Source organism: Aethalodelphis obliquidens, unplaced genomic scaffold, assembly GCF_003676395.1.
Source record: "Aethalodelphis obliquidens isolate GAN/ISIS:26980383/991018 unplaced genomic scaffold, ASM367639v1 scaffold40, whole genome shotgun sequence".
NCBI classification, from domain to species: domain Eukaryota; kingdom Metazoa; phylum Chordata; class Mammalia; order Artiodactyla; family Delphinidae; genus Aethalodelphis; species Aethalodelphis obliquidens.
The window spans coordinates 13,149,750-13,171,382 of record NW_020837984.1 but is presented as its reverse complement, the minus strand read 5'-3'; the positions used below and the strand labels follow the sequence as shown (position 1 = coordinate 13,171,382).

Below are 21,633 nucleotides of genomic sequence, written 5' to 3'. Positions count from 1 at the left end.
CCCATGAGAAGATGTAGCCCCTTGAATATATATTGGTTATTTTCTTTGTCTTGCACACATTCCTAGTTCAGCATGGCGTGCAGTCCACATTAGATGGAATTGCGCCTTCCCTCAGCCATGTCCCCTAAGCTTTGGAAAGACATGTTTCCTGAGATTAAAATCACTGGCTAACGGTTTCCAGCCCCGCTTCCCGTCTCCCTTTCGCCTCTCAGCCTCCTCCTGCCTGGTTGGGGCTCGATCTGCAAGCAATGGTATCCGCAGTCCTCCGCTGACAGAGGGGGTGTCCAGATTCCGAGGTGTCGCCCTTTGGTGTAGTGCCACTTAAACCCAGGACCTACCCACTCCCTCCCAATCCTCTCCTCCCCCCGCCCCGCGCCGCTCTAGGAGGAGTCAAAATGTCCTCTTCCCCAGCTGGAGGGGATTGTAGTGCGTAAACAGGATTAACTCTCTCCCACCCAGCTGCGCTGAGCAGCCCGCGGCCTACGGGCCGGAGCGAGCCCCTTGGTGCGCGGAGGGCTAGGCACGGGAAGCGGGGGATGGTGGAGCTCGGGACTTCGGAGCTGTCCCTGGGGCGCGCTTCCTCGCCAAGGGGGGCGGGGGGTCACATCCTCGGGAGCTGCTCCTCGGAAGCCGGGGCTGACGGCCGCGACGGCTCGGGCTCCTAGCCGCAGCCTCTCTCCACCACCTCCCTCTCCCTCCGCTCGCTTCCTCTCCGCCCACCGCGCTCTAGCCGCCGGGTCGCAGCCAGCGCAGTCCTCCGCCCCCCCTGAGCCGCCGCGCCCGCCCTCCCGCGCCCAGCCATGGGGGACCTGCCGGGCCTTGTGCGCCTCTCCATCGCGCTGCGCATCCAGCCTAACGACGGCCCGGTCTTCTACAAGGTGGACGGGCAGCGCTTCGGCCAGAACCGCACCATCAAACTGCTCACGGGCTCCTCCTACAAGGTGGAGGTGAAGATTAAGCCCACCACGCTGCAGGTCGAGTGAGTGCGGGCGCGCGCAGCGGCTGACCGGCCCCACTTGGGGTACGCGGGGTGGACCGAGGCCCCCGGGACAGCCTGAGCCTCTCCTGGGCACCTCTTGCCTCGCACCGCGCCCAGCGGGCCCAGGAGGTTGGCGGGGAGGAAGTGGGGGGCGGGTATAAGGTCAGCTCCCTGCACCCTAGGTCCCGTCCTCTGCCTTACACTACTGTCTCCGCTGTTCTCGCTTCCCTCCACGCCTCGCGGGGTGGGATGTTTAAAACAGCGACAGGAAGCCAGGGGTTGGGGGCTTTTTCTTTCCTTGTAGAATTTTCATCCCTTCTGTGCAGCCATCGGCGCGGACCCGCAGGCGGCCGGGGTGGGGCAGAGGGGAGAAGCTCGCCGCGGAGTTCACTTACCGCAATCTCGGTCCTCTGCCCCGTTCTGTGAGGCTGAAGGAAGGAGAAAGGCTGACGAATGAGGTGTAAAGTCGGGGGCGGGTGATTATTGGGGCTCCCTGAGGGATGCACCCCACTCCTCCATCAACCCTTATGAGCCTGGGACCCCGGAACTGGAAGAGCAAGACGGAAGGCAGCCTCCTCTGCTTAGGCCTAGTTTCCCGGTTTTCCTTGCCTGGTGTTTTTCTTTTTCTCCCCAATTGTCTGTTCAGCCTGGTGATTAGCAACATCCTGACAACAAAAGGATGGTTTTTTTTATACTTATTTATTCGTGGCAGGTTTATCTCTTCTCTGCTACCAGAGGTTGATGCATCCAGTAGGCTCTGGCTGGCAAGTCAGTGTAGGAGGGTGCAGTAGCTTATGGGGAAGTATCCAGGACTGGAACCCTTTACCTCTCAGCTTCCAAGTAAGCATGGTGTAAAGTCCAGTGTGGAAAGAGGAAATAAACCATCCTGTACTGTATCTACCTTTGGCTGAGCTTGGGAGGTGGGGTGGAGAGGGCTTTGACTCCACCTGGCACCTTTTATAGCTTAAGTGTCCTCCAGTAGTTGTTAATTCAACAAACTTGTATTGGCCTTCTAGATGCCAGGCTCCAACTGAATGACCTAGAGCCAAACCTGAGTTGCGTCTAATGCTCTTGGTCCATTTACTTGTCCCCATCACTGATAGCTCCAAGCACCCATTATCCTCACATTCCCCAGTGTTCTGTGCATCTGGTTATAATGCAGACTTTTTCTTTCCCTTCTTTCCTGGCAAAACCCCTTCTACCAAGTTATCTGTTCTATTTCCTTCAAGATAGTTCTCTATTTTTCAAGTTAATGTAAAAACAAATTTGTGTTAATGATAAAACTATTTTTTTTGGTTACACTTTAATTTTATCAAAGTTTTTCAGTGCCCTAACCCAGTGGTTCTCAAACTTGAGTCTACGTCGGAATCACCTGGAGGGCTCGTTAAAACACATATGGCTGAGCCCCATCCTAGATGTAGTAAACTCTAGTTTACCATATCTAGAGTGGAGCTTAAGAATTTGGTTTCTGATGGTTGGCAGGTGATACTGATACTGCTGGTCCAGGGATGACACTTTGAGAACCATTACCCTAACATGAAGAAATGATGCCAGTGAGAATTTTTGGTGTGTGGCTGGCTTGAGGAAGAGTACCCCAAATTATGGGACCCCTGATTGTTGGAACAGAAGAAAAAACCATTAGAGAACTAGTTCAGTGATTCTCAATCCTACCTGTGCATTAGAATCACCTATGCAACCTTAAAATAAATTTTCTAGTGCCAAACCACACCCCAGACCAACTGAATCCTATTCTCTGGGGTTTGAGATGGGGTGGGTATAGGTAGGTTTTTAATAGCTCCACAGATGAGAAACTAAAGAGGAAGACCATTGACAGAGTATAACTCAGCCTTGTGCAAGTACTTTGGATGAGAATACCGATGTCAGTCCAGAGAGATTAAGTAGCTGACCTAGGGTCACATGACTGGTTAGCTGGGGAAGTCAAGCCCCCTAAACTCTCAGAACTTTCTGCCACACCACAGTGTCTCTGTTAGCCACACCCTATGGGGTTTTTGCCTGGAGTTGTGGTCCAGACCAGGACAGGGCGCCTAAGCTAATTCCTACCATATGTGGTCAACTCAAGTCCATTGCAGGAACATTTCCATTGGTGGTGTGCTTGTCCCGCTGGAACTGAAGTCTAAAGAGCCTGATGGGGACAGAATCGTATATACAGGAACATATGAAACAGAAGGTGTGCCCCCGACCAAGAGTGGAGAACGGCAGCCCATCCAGATCACCATGCCGGTAAGGCCTGCCTGGGATTGTGGAGTGTGGTGCCAAGGCAGGTGGAAACCATGGAAAAGAAAATACGAAACATTATTTCAATTCATGGTTTCATGTTCGAATATATTTGTTCATAATGTCCAAGTACAATTAATTAAATGATCCATGCTTCTCCAGTGATCAGTTTCATAGTAATTTCTTATGTGGCAAAAATTTAAGTCTCTCCCTACATTTTTGTAATCTGTTCCATTGATCTGTCTACACTTATGCCAAAGCTGCCTTGTTTTAAATACATTGCTTTTGCAGTACGTGTTTGTGTATTTTGTAATTGGTCATTTTACTGAACTTGCTTACTAACGTTCTTCATTCGACGATCTTGGGTTTTTCAGGCAGACAGCCATAATCTACATATAATTGTGTCATTTTTTGATTTTTTTTTCTGGCCTTCCTGCATTGGCTAATGTTTCTAGAATAATGTTGCCTACTAATAGTGGTAATCCTTGTCTCCAGGGTTTCACTGTTAGATACAATGTTAGTTTCAAATATTTATTATGTTAAAGCATCCTGTTTCTAGTTCACTAAGAGGTATTTTTTTTTAATTGGGAGGTGTGTTGAATTTCTTCTAATTCCTTTTCCCATCTACAGAGATAGTTTTTCTTCTTTGATATATTAATGGAATAAATATAAAATATACTTTGAAATACTAAACTTCCATTTATTTCTTAAAATAAACCCTACTTAATGTCATTTATTATTTGTAATATATTACCACATTCAATATGCTAATATTTCATTTAGGGTTTTAAAATTTTTGTTTGTTTGGTTGATTTATCAGCAAATATATAAGGATTTCCTATATATGTCAGGCACTGGGAGAAGAGTGGTGAACAAAATAGATATCCCTGGCTTCATGGGGCTTCTTATCTAGAGGAGGAAAACATACTTTATACATGATTATCGATAATAAAGTAGTTAATTGTTGTTAGACAAAATGTACTGAAACAGTAGTGGTACCCTTGGGATATATACCAGGGGTCTTAGTCTAGCTCAAGATTTAGGGGATGGCTTTCTTGAGAAAGAACTAAAGATATGTAAGAGTTGAGGGAAGAGGGAGCATTTGAGGAAAAAGGAGGTACAAGGATCAACAGTTGGGGGAGAGCAGAATGTGTTTCAGTGAATGAGTAGAAGCCCTGTAGAGCTGGAGCAGACAGTGAGGCAGAGACTGACTCAAGATTAAGAAGGAGTTAACACAACAGTGTAAATCAACTATACTCCAATAAAAATTTTAAAAATTAAAAAAAATAAAGATTAAGCTGGAGAGGAAAGTAGGGTTTAGATGTTACAGGACCTTCTTTCCTTATTGAATTTATCTTAATGCCTGTGGGAATTCATTGAAGGTTTGTAAGTCAACTTCGATAAGCAATTTACATACAAATTGTATGTAAATACATTAATACACCAATTTAAAGTATTCAGTTACATAGATTTTAACTACTGTATAATCACCACCCCAACAAAAATATAGAACATTTCTGTCATCCCAAAAAATTCCTCCAGGCCCATCTGTAATCGATGGCCCCAGGCTTAGCCCTCTCTGACCTTTTTGTCTCAATAACTTAGTTTTAACAGTTCTAGAATTTCATGTAAATAGAATCGTAGCATTGTGTCTGACTTCTTTCACTTAGCATAATGTTCTTGTATAACGTCATTGTAGCATAATGTTGTCACATAAATAGTTGGTTCCTTTTATCACTGAGTAGTATTCCATGGGAAGGATATACTACAGTTGATTTGTCCCTTCACCAATAAATGAACAGCTGGGGTGTTTTCAGCTTTTGAGGTTATGAATAAAGTTGCTATGAATATTTGAGTATGAGTTTTAGAGTGAGGATGTTTTCATTTCTGTTGAGTAAATACCTAAGAGGAGATTCGATGAGTCACATGGTAAGTACATGTTTAACCATATAAGAAATATCCAGACTGCTGTACCATTTCATATTTCAACCAGCAATGTATGAGAATTCCAGTTACTTTACATACTTAATTATATATCAATCTTTTAAATTTGGAAATGCAAAAGACCTAGAAGAGCCCAAACAGTTTTGTTTCATGGTCTATAATGTAGTCTTTAAATCAGATAGCCTAAATCTTCCCTCTTTGTTTACTCAGTTATTTTGACTATTCTAGGCCCTTTGCATTGTTATATAGATTTTAGAATGAGCTTGTCAATTTCTCCAAAAAATGGGGTATTAATTGGGTTTGCATTAAATCTAAATGCCAGTTTGGAAAGATTTGACACTTTACTGTTGAACCTTCTGATACATGAATATATCTGCCTATTTAGGTTTTCTTTCATTCATCTCTATAATGTATTACAGTGTTCCCTGTACAGATTTTATACGTACTTTGTTAAATTTACCATTAAGTATTTCATATTTAAATGCTACTATAAATGGTGGTTATTACTAGTATGTAGAAATAAAATTGATTTTTTTTCTATACTCATCTAGAATCCTGAGGCCTTGCTGATTTCATTTATTAGTCCTAATAGTTGTTCGGGATTTTTTTTTGTAGAATCCCTAAGCTTTTCTATGTATGGTACATTTTTTTTTTCATTTTTTAAAAAATATTTATTTATTTTTTTTGGCTTTATCGGGTCTTAGTTGTGGCACGTGGGCTCTTCGTTGCGGCCGGGCTCTGTAGTTGTGGCACACGGACTTAGTTGCCCCATGGCATGTGGGATCTTAGTTCCCCGACCAGAGATCAAACCCGCGTCCCCTGCAATGGAAGGCAGATTCTTAACCACTGGACCACCAGGGAAGTCCCTCATTAACATTTTATTGAGGATTTTATATCTGTGTTCCTGAGGAATATTGGTCTATGGTTTTCTTTTCTTGTCATTGTCTGGTTTTTGGTATCAGAGTAATAATACTAGCTGCATAAAATTATTCGGAAAGTTGTTCACTCTACTGTTTTCTGGAAGAGTTTGTATAGAATTAATATTATTCTTATTTAATGTTGGATAGAATTCACCAATAAAAGCATGCATTTCACTTTGTCTAAAGGTTTTTAGTTACAAATTCAATTTCCTTAATTGATATTGGGCTATTCAGGTTTTATTTCTTGAGTTAATTTTTTTTTTTTTTCTTTACGGTACGCGGGCCTCTCACTGTTGGGGCCTCTCACTGTTGTGGCCTCTCCCGTTGCGGAGCACAGGCTCCGGACGCGCAGGCTCAGCGGCCATGGCTCACGGGCCCAGCCGTTCCGCGGCATGCGGGATCTTCCCGGACAGGGGCACGAACCCGTGTTCCCTGCATCAGCAGGCGGACTCTCAACCACTGCGCCACCAGGGAAGCCCTGAGTTAATTTTTTTTATAAATTTATTTATTTTTGGCTGCATTGGGTCTTCGTTGCTGCAACGCAGGCTTTCTCAGTTGCAGCGAGCGGGGGCTACTCTTCGTTGCGGTGCACCGGCTTCTCATAGCGGTGGCTTCTCTTGTTGCGGAGCACGGACTCTAGGCGTGAGGGCTTCAGTAGTTGTGGCACGCAGGCTCAGTAGTTGTGGCTCGTGGGCTCTAGAGTGCAGGCTCAGTAGTTGTGGCACACGGGCTTAGTTGCTCTGTGCCATATGGGATCTTCCTGGACCAGGGCTCGAACCCGTGTCCCCTGCATCGGCAGGCAGATTCTTAACCACTGCACCACCAGGGAAGTCCCTTGAGTTAATTTTTGTAATTGGTCTTTGATATCATTCATTTATTTCAATTAAATTGTCAAATTGTTGGCACAAAGTTGTTGGTAATAATCCTCCACCATTCTTTGATGTCTTAGGATCTCTAATGATGTCCACTCTTTCATTCTTGATATTAATAATTTGCCATGCCCCCCCCCCCCACCAACCAGTCTAGCTAGAGATTTATCAATTTTATTGGCTTTTTCAAAAACCCAGCTTTGTTTTCATATGCTCCACTGGCCCATTTTTCTGTTTCATTGATTTCTGATCCTATCTTTTTTTAAAAGTTAGTTTTTATTTGTATGTTTGTTTGTTTATTTATGGCTGTGCTGTGTCTTTGTTGCAGACCATGGGCTTAGTTGTGATATGTGGGATCTTAGTTCCCCGACCAGGGATCGAACCCAGCTCCCCTGCATTGGGAGCCTGGAGTCGTAACCACTGGACCATCAGGGAAGTCCCCTGATCCTATCTTAATTATTTATTTCCTTCTTTTGTTTGCATTAAGGTATTTTAATTGAGGCTATACACACACACACACACACATATACACACAGAGTAAAATGATCTCTTTGTATATTGTACAGTTCGGTTTTCCATAGTTGGACTATATGCACCAAAGTGTGCATTTCTTTGAATCTTTTCTTCTTGGGGCTCACTGAATTTCTTGAATCTGTAAGTTAGTGTTCTTCCAAATTTGGGTATTTTTAACTGTTATTTTGTTTCAAATTTCTTTTTAACTTTATTCTTTTCTTGTAGTTCCTCAATTACACATTGGACAGCTTGGTATTATCCCACAGATCTTTACAGTCCTGTCCAGTTTTCTAAAAGAAAAGAAAATTGGTTGTTCAAATTAGATCATTTCTATTGATGTATACTCAAGCTCAGTGATTTTTTTTCTTCTGCCATTCCCAGGCTACTCTTGTGTTTATTTTCTGAAATTTTTTCTGTCATTGTACTTTTCAGCTCTAGAGTTTTTTATTTGTATTTTCTATAGTTTGCATCGCTCAAGATTCCCTATGTTTGCTCATTGAGACCATGTGCCCCTTTACTTCTTTGAGCATATTTATAATTGCTGGTTTGAAATACTTGTTTGGTAGATCCAGTATCTGGCCCCATTTAGAGTAGGAATGACTTTTTTTCCTGAATGTGGGTCATGCTTTCCTGTGTTGTTACATGTTTGATAATATTTGATTAGAAACTAAACATTGTAGATAATATATTATTGATTCTAGTTTCTTTTATTCTACTGAGGATTAGTCTCTTTTTAAATTCTAGCATGCAGTAACATTGCTGGACTCAAACTACAAATTCTGTCTTCTCAGCAGGGTAGCAGCTGATATCTCTGCTTAATTTTTTTCAACTTCCAGTTGCTGCTTTTCTAGCCTGGTTCCCTTGTTCCAGTGGAGTTTAGCAGTCAGCCAAGGAATTGGACAGTTTATACTAAGATTTTGGGATCCATCCACCCTGAGGTTTCTCTAAATTTCCAGCTGCTCTGCCAGTCCTGAGCCCTTTGCTTTGATACTTTCAAACCAGTAAGACTCCAACTTCTCAGGTTTGGGAATGCATTCAATTAAAAAACCAAAACAAACAAACAAAAAAGTGAACTTGCAAATCTTATTCAGCATAATTTTCTCTTTCAAGAATAAAGTCTTCTCTTAGACGAAACCAACCCTGCTGACACCTTGATCTGGGACATCTAACCTCTCAAACTGTGAGACAATAAACTTCTGTTGTTTGGAAAAGAAAGAAAAAAAAGACTCTACTGGTTTGTCCGCTTTTTCAAGCAGAAAAAGCCCCCTCCCACCAGCCCATACAAGCAGTTAGGGAAGAATTATGGCAGAGTTATAGTCAGATTTTGGGTCTCACCTCTTCCGTAGCTCTCTTGTTTCCAGGATTTTCTCCCTAAATTTCCAGCTGCTCTGCCATCCCTGAACACTGTCTTCTGCCACTTCTCGCAGATAAAGCTGCCATTTACTTGGGCCAGAACTGCCGGGGGATTGGGGAGTAACCTCAAGCAAAAAAGCCGCAGGGACAATTCTTAACTGTTATAGTTGAGATCTTTCAAGGGTAACTCTGGTTTCTGTCCTGCTTTTAGTTGCTTTTTAAAGCCTTCAAATAGTTTTTGTTTATATTTTGTCAGATTTTATAATTCTCTATGTAAGTTTCACCCACCAACTCCCCATTTTTAAAAACATTTCAATGTAGGACTTCCAGTTCCTGATAATGTGACAAGATTTGCATGTTGTTAAAATCGGTCTAGTAGCAATATGTAGGAGATAGGCAAAGGACAATTAGAAGGTTCTTCACCATTTAAGATGTGGTGTTAGGGTTAATAACTTAATAAAATGAATTGGGCACATTTTCGTAGTTTGTGCTCTGAAACAATTTACATAGCATAGAATTTAGCTGTTACTTGAAAGTCTGACAGAATTTCCCCATAAAAGTCAGGATCCAAAATAATGGTATTTGGAAGGAATATCCCTAACTTTCAACTTAGTCCATAATGTTTGCCTTTGGGGGGCTTTGAAGATTTTACTGAGTCAATTTTAGTTGTTTTTCTGAGGAAATCATCCATTTCTACAGAAACACATTTTAAAAGGTATTTTTAGACTTCTAGGAAAATATTTGAAGATCACACATCCAACAAAGGGCTGGTGGATCAAAATAAATCTCTTTTAAATCAAATAAGTGTCCTTCTACCGTAGTGTATCGAGAATAGCATATGTAATTAGAGTTGAAAGGAAACATTAACTCGAAGCAGAACTGCAAATACTAAAGTTATTAGAGGGCTTCCCTGGTGGCGCAGTGGTTGAGAATCTGCCTGCTAATGCAGGGGACACGGGTTCGAGCCCTGGTCTGGGAGGATCCCACATGCCGCGGAGCAACTAGGCCTATGAGCCACAACTACTGAGCCTGCGCGTCTGGAGCCTGTGCTCCGCAACAAGAAAGGCTGCAATAGTGAGAGGCCCGCGCACCGCGATGAAGAGTGGCCCCTGCTTGCCACAACTAGAGAAAGCCCTCGCACAGAAATGAAGACCCAACACAGCAAAAATAAATTAATTAATAAAAAAAATAAAGTTATTAGAATTTTATTTTTATTTTTTAAAATTTTGTTGAAGTATAGTTGATTTACAATGTTGTGTTGATTTCTTCTGTACAGCTAAGTGACTCAGTTATACATATATATAGATATATATATTCTTTTTCATATTCTTTTCCATTATGGTTTGTCACAAAATATTGAATATAGTTCCCCATGCTATACAGTATGACCTTGTTGTTTTTCCATCCTATATATAATAGTTTGCCTCTGCTAATCCCAAACCCCTATTCCTTTCCTCCCCTACTCTCCCTCCCGCTTGGCAACCACAAGTCTGTTCTCTATACCTGTGAGTCTGCAGTTTCATAGATGTGTTGATTTGTATAGTATTTTAGACTCCACGTATAAGTGACATCATATGGTATTTGTCTTTCTCTTTCTGACTTATTTCACTTAGTATGATAACCTCTAGGTCCATCCATGTTGCTGCAAATGGCATTATTTCATTCTTTTTGATGGCTAAGTAATATTCCATTGTGTGTATGTATGTATGTGTATATATATATATATATCTCTCACATCTTCTTCATCCATTCACTTCAATGGACATTTAGGTTATTTCCATGTCTTGGCTATTGTAAATAGTGCTGCTATGAACATAGGGGTGCATTTATAATTTTCAAATTATAGTTTTGTCTGGGTATATGCCCAGGAGTAGGATTGCTGGATCATGTGGTAGTTCTATTTTCAGTTTTTTGAGGAACCTCCATACCATTTTCCATAGTGGCTGCACCAATTTACATTCTCACCAACCGTACAGAGGTTCCCTTTTCTCCACACCCTCTCCAGCATTTGTTATTTGTAGACTTTTTAATGATGGCTATCCTGACTGGTATGAAGTGGTCCTCATTATAGTTTTGATTTGTGTTTCTCTAATAGTTAGTGATGTTGAGCATCTTTTCATGTGCCTATTGGCCATCTGTCAGAATTTTAATGAGAGCCCAAGGGCCAGTGAGCTAACTTTAAGTTGTTCATTCTTTCACTGAACTGGTACTGAGCACTGGGTCAAGTGCAGGAGTGGTCACCATAGATAAGACTGTACCCCATCTTCCAGGTGGTCACAGAGCAGGAGAGCAGACCTCCCCACCTTCTCCCTGGAACCAGTATGGGCTGAGGGGACCAGAGGTATAACTTGCTCTGGTTTTAGAAGGGTGGAGTCATACTTCTTTTGCTATAGGTGTAAACAGAACCCTAGGGAGGAAGATTAACTTATTTTAGAAAGAACTCAATTAAACACTTCTTAATTGGATCTGTAAAGTGAGAACTTCTACATAATTTTGAATGAGAATGAAACAAAGGTATTTTTTTAATGTGAGAATGATTTAGACCGAGTCATGAAACGAAAGATTTTCTTACTCAACATAAGTCTGGATTGCCTGTCCAGGCACGGCTAAAAGGTTGGAGAGCCTTTAGATGCGTTGGGAGGATGTTGTAGTGACAAGGATCTCTATGCTGTAACTAATGAATCCTGAGTCCCAACAGTAAAACCTAGATTCTTCCGTATAATTTCCACTCTAGAAGAAGCAGGTGATTGATAGTTGATTGTTCCAACAATGATCGCACATCATTTGGTTTGAGCATTGGCCATGCATTTGTATCTTATTTATAATAGGCTGATTCTAAGGAAAACAATTGAAATTAGAGGTTTCCTGATCATGTCAGCAGCTCTTATGTTAAATTCAAATGTTCATTCTAGTGGTGAAGCTTTCAGCTAGCCTTCATCATTATCCTACAATGTGTTTAAGTTACCAATATTTCAAACTTAAGTTTTAAAAAGTATGGACATACCCCACTCTCACAGACAACACCAAAACATTGAAATATCCAGGTAAATGCAATCAATTAAGCAGGAAGTTCCTGGATTATTAAATTTACATTCTTCACCAAGGGAAACATCAGTGCTATGGGTGCCTGAGGAAACGTCTAGAATGTCAGAATTAGAACTGGAAGTTATGAAGGTATTGGGATGCCATCTACTTCTGTAATTAACTGTGATTCCAGGCAAACCTTCATTCAATGGGCCTGTTTCCTCAATGCGAATAGGTGGATTCCACTATCTGATCACTAAGACCACCGTCAGCCCTAACATGGTGTGAAAATTACAAACTTACCTTTAGGGGTGTGGTACTAATTATTTGCTGAAGAAAGTCAGATTCTCAAATACTGTCATTTAGGATCACACCAAATAGGACTGAAATCCCACAAATTTATGTAGGATTCCTTTCTGGTTGGGCACAGACTCACAGAGAAGTGTGGGGACGCATCCCAGCATTTCAAGGGCTTTGCATGATTTTCTTAAAAAATTGTAAAATATCATGACAAGGTTCAGAAATGTGCATAAACTTCTAAAGCACCAGTAATCCCTACATTTTGATATGGCTCATTTTCAGATTACCTTCCACATATATACATTCTGTAGTTGCAATAGCTTTTAATACGTATTTTGTACAACTTTCTACATATTCATTTTTATAATTTTAAGGGTAACATAAGACTCTATCACAATATATCATAATGATTACACTCTTACCCAGATATTAGATATATTGATTGTCCCATCATAAAAAGTGCTATAATGTGAAGTTTTGTGCGTATAGTTACCTCAATCGGAGTAAAAATACTTGGTCAAAAGAACTGAATCTTTATGGCTGTTCCCACATATGGCCTTTTTGGTGGTTTTTTTTTTTTTTTAAGATGTACATACTATTTTACAATGTTACTAGCAATAAAGTCTACTGGCTTTGTTAAAATTATGACATCATTGAGAATTACTTTAAAAAAATAGATTTTCTATTTTACTTTTCACTATCACAAGAATGAACATTTCTACTTGTTAATTTAATTTTGTTTCTTCTTGTGTATATTATTCTTTCATGTTTCATCAATACTTCTGTTGGAAATTATTTTTTAAAAAACTCAGACTCCTAATAAAGATAAACAATCTGCCGTATCTGTCATATTTCTCTCACTATCGCTTTATTTTTATTTTCCGTTGTGTAGAAATATAATTACATTAAAAATTTTCATTTTCTGTTATGATTTCTTCTTTTAAAATGAAGACGGTTATTTTTCCCATAGAGTTGACAGTCTATTTTGGTTTTCCCATAGTTTGGGATTTTATGAGATTTAACTTTCCTCTTATTCAAACTTGATTTATATGTTTATACTGTACATGATTTTCCAAAAGATTTAAGCTGGTATTTAGCATGTTATGAGTCCCAGCAGCAAAGCCTAGGCTCTTAAATATAATTTCCACTCTAGAAGAAGCAGGTGAATGATTGTTCCAACAGTGATCGCACAGCTTTTGGTGTGAGCATTGGCCATGCATTTGTATTTTATCTGTAATACGCGATTCTATTACAATTGAAATTAGTATTATTTTTAAAAATTTTTATTCATTTATTTTTTGGCTGCATTGGGTCTTTGTTGTGGTGCACGGGCTTCTGATTGCGGTGGCTTCTCTTGTTGTGGAGCACGGGCTCCAGGTGCACGGGCTTCAATAGTTGTGGTGTGCGGGCTCAGTAGTTGTGGCTCGCAGGCTCTAGAGCGCAGGCTCAGTAGTTGTGGCGCACGGGCTTAGTTGCTCTGCAGCATGTGTGATCTTCCTGGACCAGGGCTCGAACCTGTGTCCCCTGCATTGACAGGCGGATTCTTAACCACGGCGCCACCAGGGAAGGCCTAGAGTTATTATTAATTGAAATTAGAGAAGGTTTCCTGATCAAGTCAGCGGCTATAATGTTAATTGAAAATTTCATTCTAGTGATGAAAGCCTTACATATGTTTTAACACTATTTTATGACTTTTGTCAAGCTTAAGTATTGTAAATTACAGACACAACCACTTTCACAGGTAATAAGGAAGTCTTGAGATCCCCAAGTAAATGCAGTTAATCAAGTAGGTGAATCCAGCAAAGGAAGCTGAATTAAAGGTACACCAAAGCAACTTCTTATGAGTCTAAGGTTACCTCAGAGTAGTTTGTCAGATTTTTATAAATCATTGGCTGAATGATGCTAGGGTAATTGGCTATTTGGGGGAAACATCACTGCTGTTCTTTCTGGATGCCATACTTCAAAAAGATATTTCAGGTGGATCCCAGGGTTATCTGTAAAAAGTCAACTTTGTAAAAAATCAAAATGAAAAGAATTAATCTAAAACCTTAAAGAAATGGAAGAAATCCAAAGGTGAAAATGGAAAGCTTTGATTACATAAATGTAAAATTCCTGTTAAACATTGTAAACAAAGTTAAATTTTCCTTAAAAGGCAATTTAAATTAAAAGGCAAATGATGGTTGGTGAAGAACTTATTTGTAACATGGATGGTTAAGCTGTGTTGCCTCGATTTGCCACTGCGCCACTAGGGAAGCCCCAAGATGCTTATTTATACTGATTTTATTTACTAAGGAAATAACATCATGTCTCTATCAATATAATCTCATTCTGTGCTCCCAAGTCAGTGGATTTCTAAGTGACTCTATTCTTGGTGAATTTCACATGTCTCCAGTGGATTTGGGTGGAATGGTGAGTAGAGAGAAGTACTCTGGGGATTCTAGGGCATTTGGTTGTAAGACCACCATGGAAATTGTTTAAAACAAGTTCTTCAGATTCCTCATTTGTTACTGAGCACAGCAAATGAGTCTCCTCTCTTTGGAAGCTGATGGGTTCTCTTTCACATGGGTTGTGAAATAAAAGTCTACCAAACCTTGCCACTTATAAGAACACTAAGGCAAATAAAATGTCCAGGTACGTAGTAGAGTGTCAGTGTCAGAATAGACTGGGTGGCTTAAACAGCAAATATTTATTTTTCACAGTTCTGGAGGCTGGAAGTCCAAGATCGAGGCGCCAGCAGACCTGGTATCTGGTGAGAACAATCTTTCTGATTCACAGACAGCTGCTTTCTTGCTGTGTTCTCACATGAAGGAAAGCAGAGAAAGAGAGAGATCATCCCTCTCGTGTCTGTTTTTATAGGGAACACTAATCCGATTCATGAGGGCTCCATCTTCACACCCTAATTACTTCTGGAAGGCCCCACTTCCAGATACCATCACGTTGGGGATTTAGGCTTCAACATATGAATTTTGGGGAGCTACAAACATTCAGTCCATAGTAGTGTCCTAAAGCACTCTACACACGGCAGTTCATAGATGTTCTTCTCACTCAGGGAGAAAAAAGAAAAACCGTTCAGTACCTTTTAGCTTATTTGCTTATATAAATAATTTGGTACATTGATTATAGTTTCTAGATGGGAATTAGGAAACCTAGCTTCTTGACCTGCCTCTAGCATTAGCTGGCTGCACAGTGTAGACCTAGGCCAACTCACTTAACCTCTCTGAATATTAGTTCTTTCATCCTTAAAATGGAGATGTTAAAACCAGTCACAACACCAATGTGCAATGACATATGTGAAAGTAATTGTATTAAAAAAAAAGAGCTATTAAATGCACAGAATTATACCATGTATAATTGCATAACCTGGGAGCCTGCCCGGATAAATTTTCCTTGGAAGGCACAGATGGGTTGGGAGGGAATGGAGAGCTTGTAGTTGCTTCCTCTGTTCTTCAAGAGTAACGTCACCTTTGGATAGCACATCTGTTCTTAGCCAGAAGAGAAGAAATCCTGAGTTAGGTAGAGAGATGCCCAGGAAATAGAACTCTAGAAGGAAGAATAGGAAGAAGGTTAATGGGAAGTTAAAACAACTAAGGTGTGGGAGAGAGGAAGACATATGCCTATTCAGCAGTTAAGTTTACTTTAATAAGACCTTGGGTCCAACATTGATAACAGAGAAACAAAGTAGAAGCACCTAAACATCCCATATCTTTAGCTGTGACTTGCTGTCAACAGACTTCTATTTTGGTCTCCTGTGTTACTGAGAACTCTTAGATTGAGACTTTATTAATTTTAAGGTCATTCAGGTATAAGTGTAGTGCCTTAAGCCTTTTTGTTTTGTTTTGTTTTTTTGCCTGTGGTCGTGATCATCTTTGTTTGTTTTTGTGACCAACTTTTATTTATATCTGTTTCAGAAAAGGTATTGTCTTTCCCACTTACCTAGCCTGATATCAAGCTGCTCCCTCAGAAGTTTAGCTGGTGTTTGTAAAATATTTTTATAACTTAATTTAATTCAGTTGCACTTAAAATGTACAGTGTCCTGTGCTGGTCAAAAATAATAATAAGTCATCTTGGTGATTTGTAAAATGAGATATCGGTTTGTTATTACCACCATTACCCTATTGTAAACAAAGTTGTAATATTTTCATTAGCATATATGTATCCTTAATAGAATTTATTAAATCCCTAGGGTTCAAGGGATATATATGTTCATTTTTCAGGGGTGATAGATTCATTTCACCACTTAAAATATTCTTTCTGATTATAAAAGTAACTATTTATTGCAGAAACCTAAGTAGAAAAGATATAAAAACAATTTCTTAGAGAGCTATTGTTAATATTTTTTCATTTTCTTTTCTCTATATATCTTATTTTGTGTATTTGAACTCATAATGTATATGAAGTGTTTTAATCTTTTTTCTGTTAAAATTGTAATCATTTTCTTTCATCATTAAAACTAAATTCCTGTTTAGTGATTACATAAATTCATAGTACAGATATTCCACCATTTTCATAATAATTTCCTAAAGTTGGATGCTTAAATTGCTTCCAGTATTTGGAAATGTTTGCTAAGTTGATAGGTGAATAATATCTCTGTAAAGTGTGTATTTCTTTAATTACTAATAATATTACATTTGAATATTTTTCAGATGTTAGCCAAGTTTTTAATGAACTGTCCAGTTTTATCCAAATGTTCTTAGTAGTTCTTACTAGTTAATTCATATAATATTTTACATTAAGGATATTAGCTATTTGGTAATACTTGTAAATACTTACAATTTGCCTTAACATGTTTTCTGATTATAAAAGTACAATTCAATCATTAAATTTTTAAAGTACAAATAAGTACATAGAAGAAAATAAAACTTATTCCATCAGCATTCACATGTGTAATTTTAATGGAATTAACACTAGACAGTCTTGTTGGTACTCTGCTTAGTTCAGGTGACAATATAGAATATACTAGAAAAATTTTAGTAAATATTTACATTTAGAATTGTTATATAGTATTCCACTATACACATATGCCATAATTAATTAAGGATGGAAAGTTAGTGTTCAATTTTTCACTACTCGAAACCCTGTGGTATTCTTAAGGTAAATTATAAGTGAAATTACTGGACCCAAGTATGTTCACACCTTTACTTGATACAAATCACCCTTCCGGAAGGCTATGTAATTCAGTTCCCACTGGCAGTGTTCAGAATACCTGTTTCCTTGGTGCTCACTAAAAATCCATAGTTCTAATTTTTAATCAACTTTGTTGTATAGTTTACATATAACAAATGTACCCATTTTAAGTATACTGATCAATGAGTTTTAACAAACACATACGTATACTCTTGTAACCACCACCCCAATCAAGATGTAGAATGTTTCCATTACCCCAGAAAGTTCCCTCTTGCACATTTTCATCTATCATCAATTCCCTCCTCCTACCCCAGGTAACTTGGGTAACCACAGATGTTTCCTGTCAGCATAGATTATACTCTATCACTATAAATTATATGGAGATATAAAATATATGGATATAAATGGAATCATATAGTACATGTATTCTTTGGGGTCTAGATTCTTTTGCTCAGCATGTCTTTGAGATCCGTCACTGTTGCTGCCTGAATCGGTATGTTCTCTTATTGAGTAGAAAGCCATTTTACTGATGTACCAAAATGTGTCTATCAGCAGGTGAATGATGAAACATTTGGGTTGATCCCAGGCTGGGGCTTTTGTGAATAAAGCTGCATATATGTGCACAGGTCTTTAAGCTATGACTCTCTAAAAAGAGATCCTTCATTTTCTTACCTGGGAGAAGATTTGTGGACTCTAGGTATATCACCTACTGTTTCAGGTCAAGCAGATTTCTCAAAGGCAAGCCATACCTTGTTTTAGAGTCCGATTAGCAGGATGAGGCAATGGGGCAGGCAATGATTTTGAGAGCATCTTGGAAGGCTATCTGGGGAGCACCTGATCGCCCTCCTCCTGTAGCAGCCGCAAGCGTAAGGCTCCTATTGCTCACAGCCCTCCCCCACGACGTCTTCTGGCTCCTGACAAGTCTAAGAACCCTGCTAAGTCAGGCCTGGCCTCTTCCCATGACGGGGGGTGGGTCAGAGGAGAAAATAACGACAGGCATCATGCTGTTTACTGCCACATCCCCTAAATAGCTCCAGGAGGCAGTGGCAGGGCCAGGCTACCCTACAGGCCACTTGAGCCCCTGCCCAATGGCCTCTAGGGTATTCTGTGCCCTCTTCTCAGCTACATGAGAATTGTGTGCTCAGGACTCCGTAGAATTCCGTGCAGTGTTTGCAGGGCCTACCTTCTGGAAGTAGAATGCAAACTTCCTGAGGGCAAAGGATCATGCCTTATACAAATTTTCCTATGTACGAGGCACACAGTAGGTACTCACATAGGGTGTTGGGTGATGTAAAATCAGAACCTGAGACATGGGCGTGGCTTATAAACACTCAATAGTATTTGAAAGTCAAAGTAGGGTCTTTAACAAACAAATGCTTCCGATAACATAGTTTTCCCTGGAATTGAAATTAGTGATGGAGGGCAGTTGTAGCTTTTGTTTCGTGTCGTTGTGCACGTGTTATTTTGTACAGCTATTTTTCGTAAAAGAAACCAAAGACAATCATTAAACACCATTCCCTCTCTTCTCTTCCCAATCTCCCTTCTGTGGCAACCTCTGAAATTCTGAGATTCTAAGAGAAGTTTCCAGAACCTAAATATGGGAAACAGATACACTTGGGGAGTTATTTGTATTAAAGGCAATATGATAACAAATGCCATGAGTGGGATGGGAATAAGATTTTACAGAGAAATAAATGGTTTACAGACAGCTTTTCAGGAAAATCTCTCTCACAATAAAGGAAGATAGTTCATTAGAGTAAGGGCCTGAGCTTTCAGACCACAAGAGCCTGGAGTGATGACACAGATTACACCTCATTACACAGTACATCTGTTACTATGTCTAAAGTCACTGTGCTCGCTGCATGACAGGCAGTAAGTCGGGAGACAAGTTATTGGGGGAACTTTATTTGGAAAACCAGCAGACTGAGAAGGTGGCCGACTAATGTCCTAGAGAACCATCTTACCCCAGTCAGAATTCAGGCTTCGTTTATACTAACAGGTGAGGGGCAGGGGTGAAGGGGGAGTTGGTTGGTGTAAACTTCTTGGTGCCGGAATCCTTTGTTCTTGCAGCTGTCCATGTAGGTCAGGTCACGATGTTCCCGTAAACCTCCAACAAGACAAATGTTATTCTCTGTTCTGCACTTTTTATCTTTATATGAATGGGAAAGTGTTGTACTCTTAAAGGTCAGAGCCTTGAGAATGGGCCGTCCTGTATATTGCAGGCCATAGGCAACATTCTTAACTCAAAGCAAAAGCAAAAGAATACAAAGGTTGAAGTAAAAGAAACAGATCTAATATGGAGTCAGATTTGTTCTTCCCTATTATATCTCTTTCACGAACATCAACTCTTATGTTTGCTCATGGCAGAATGAGGTTTTGATGGGGCATGTCTCTCTTCTCTCAGTTCACTGACATTGGGACCTTCGAGACGGTGTGGCAGGTCAAGTTTTACAATTACCACAAGCGAGATCACTGCCAGTGGGGAAGCCCCTTCTCCGTCATTGAGTACGAATGCAAGCCCAATGAGACCCGCAGTCTCATGTGGGTGAACAAGGAGTCCTTCCTCTAAAGATGGCGCTTTCTGATGCTGTTGGACAGTCTCTTCAAAGATCCACTTTTAGATAACCCAGCACAAGCCTTCACCAAGGCACACCACTCCGTTGCTGTCTCCCATTGGGTGCCAATTATCTACTAGCCCTGATTATTCTGAATGTGTAATTCCCCTCTGATGCGATGTCCCTGACATAAAAGGTCATGATGTACCCTGCCCAAGAGACTCCCTTTCTGTATTCTGTGTTGGTGTTCCTGCCTCCAGTTGCTCTTGCTCATGCTGGTGGCCACTTGGAGGAGCTCCGTGGAATCCGCAGGCTGTGTCCCACACTTAACTTTTCCACTGAATGACTGTGCTCTTTTGTTTCCAAGTTGAGTGCTTCCCTCTTTTTTGTTCAATGTTAAATAAAAAATAACAGTGTGCTTGGGTTCCATCCCAAGTGTGCAAGGGTAACATGTAACTTGGGATGTTTTCCATCTGTGTCAAAGTAGCCTTTGTGAAAATGTGATGCAAACAGCAGTCAATGGGACCCAAGTGTTGTGCTTTCTATAAACAGCTCGGCTATTTCAGGGAAGAATAATGACAAAAGAAAAGGACAAATATTTAAGAAGTGTTTGTAACGTATTACAACTCAAATAATGTAAGGTATTGTGCTGTGGCCTAGTGGAAGTGGGAACGAGCCTTGTGTGGACCACTGTTAAACAAGGTGACCAAAGTGACAGGGTTAACTCTTTGGCAAGTGACTGTGGTGTCCAAACAGGCATGCTGATGGCCTCCCTACATTCCCCTCCACTTGAACTTTGTAAAACTGTGTATGGAACTATAATCAACGTTTGATATTTCTTAATAAAGGCATTGAAAATCATCCCTGACTTGCCTTCTTAATTTGGGCAATATCTGTCTAGCAGGTGGACCTCTGCTCCAGGCCAGCTCTACTAAGATCGCTACTGAATCCAGGCAGGTACCGCTCACCACACGACAGGTCAGTAAATCAAGAGATGAGGTGGAGGGGCACAGAATGATGACTTTATTCGGAAAGCCAGCAGACCAGGTAGATGGTGGACTACTGTCCCAAAGATTAGAATTCAGGCATCTTTTATATTGAAAGGGGAGGCGGTGTGGCTGTTTGTTGCAAACTTCTTGGTGCCGGAATCCTTTGTTCTTGCAACTGTCCATGTAGGTCAGGTCACGCTGTTCCTGTAAACCTCCAACAAAACAAATGTTATTTTCTCTTCTGCAACTTTTTAATCTCTCTATGATTGGGAAAGTGTTACACTTTTAAAGGTCAGAGCCTTGAGAATGGGCTATCCTGTATATTTCAGACTATAGGCAACATTCTTTTACCAAAGGTGCAGAGCCAGCATGACCAAGCACAGGCAACAGAGCACAAGGATTAGAGCTAAAGGAATAGATCCAATATGGAGTCAGGTTTGTTCTTCTCTGTTACAAGACCGCCATCTATGTTGCAGGGTGAGGGGGATATACCTGGAGTAGAAATAGCACACTTAACTCATAGATCAATTCTGACCATTAAACAGGGAATACTCTACCGGCTGCAACAAAGCTAGCACAGGCTTGGGCTCTTGGTGGACAATCAAAAAATGCTTGTTCCTATCCTCTCTCCATTCCTCCTTCCAGGGTGACCACACCCCTATCAGCCAGCTATATAGCTGAGCAGCTTTAGGATGTGGTGCTGTAACAGTGCATGTGCATCAGGATGGAGACCTCCTTGCCTGCTCCCAGGCACTGCAAGGTACCTGGCACAAAGCCTGTACTCCATGTAGATTGAGGATGAATTCCCTAAGAAGCAAAGAAACATTC

General features: G+C 40.5%; 1 protein-coding gene across 2 annotated transcripts; it reads left to right on the top strand.

Annotated features, from left to right (window-relative positions):
* Positions 1-312: 312 nt before the first annotated feature.
* Positions 313-20,677, top strand: CNRIP1 (cannabinoid receptor interacting protein 1). Of its 2 annotated transcripts, XM_027131874.1 has the most exons (4): positions 313-426; positions 731-979; positions 3,070-3,220; positions 19,666-20,677. In XM_027131874.1, the coding sequence occupies exons 2-4, from the start codon at positions 801-803 to the stop codon at positions 19,828-19,830; spliced, it is 495 nt and encodes a 164-aa protein (XP_026987675.1). In that variant the 5' UTR covers positions 313-426; positions 731-800; the 3' UTR covers positions 19,831-20,677. The 2 variants fall into 2 exon arrangements, with proteins under 2 accessions (XP_026987675.1, XP_026987674.1); XM_027131873.1 differs by having other exon boundaries at positions 414-979.
* The last annotated feature ends 956 nt before the right edge of the window (positions 20,678-21,633 follow it).

Bases quoted from the DNA above. Each gene is read 5' to 3' on its own strand.
- CNRIP1 (XM_027131874.1), top strand. From the start codon at position 801: ATGGGGGACCTGCCGGGCCTTGTGCGCCTCTCCATCGCGCTGCGCATC. The intron at 980-3,069 runs GTGAGTGCGGGC...AGTCCATTGCAG, and splicing joins CCCACCACGCTGCAGGTCGA to GAACATTTCCATTGGTGGTG. The intron at 3,221-19,665 runs GTAAGGCCTGCC...CTCTTCTCTCAG, and splicing joins CCATCCAGATCACCATGCCG to TTCACTGACATTGGGACCTT.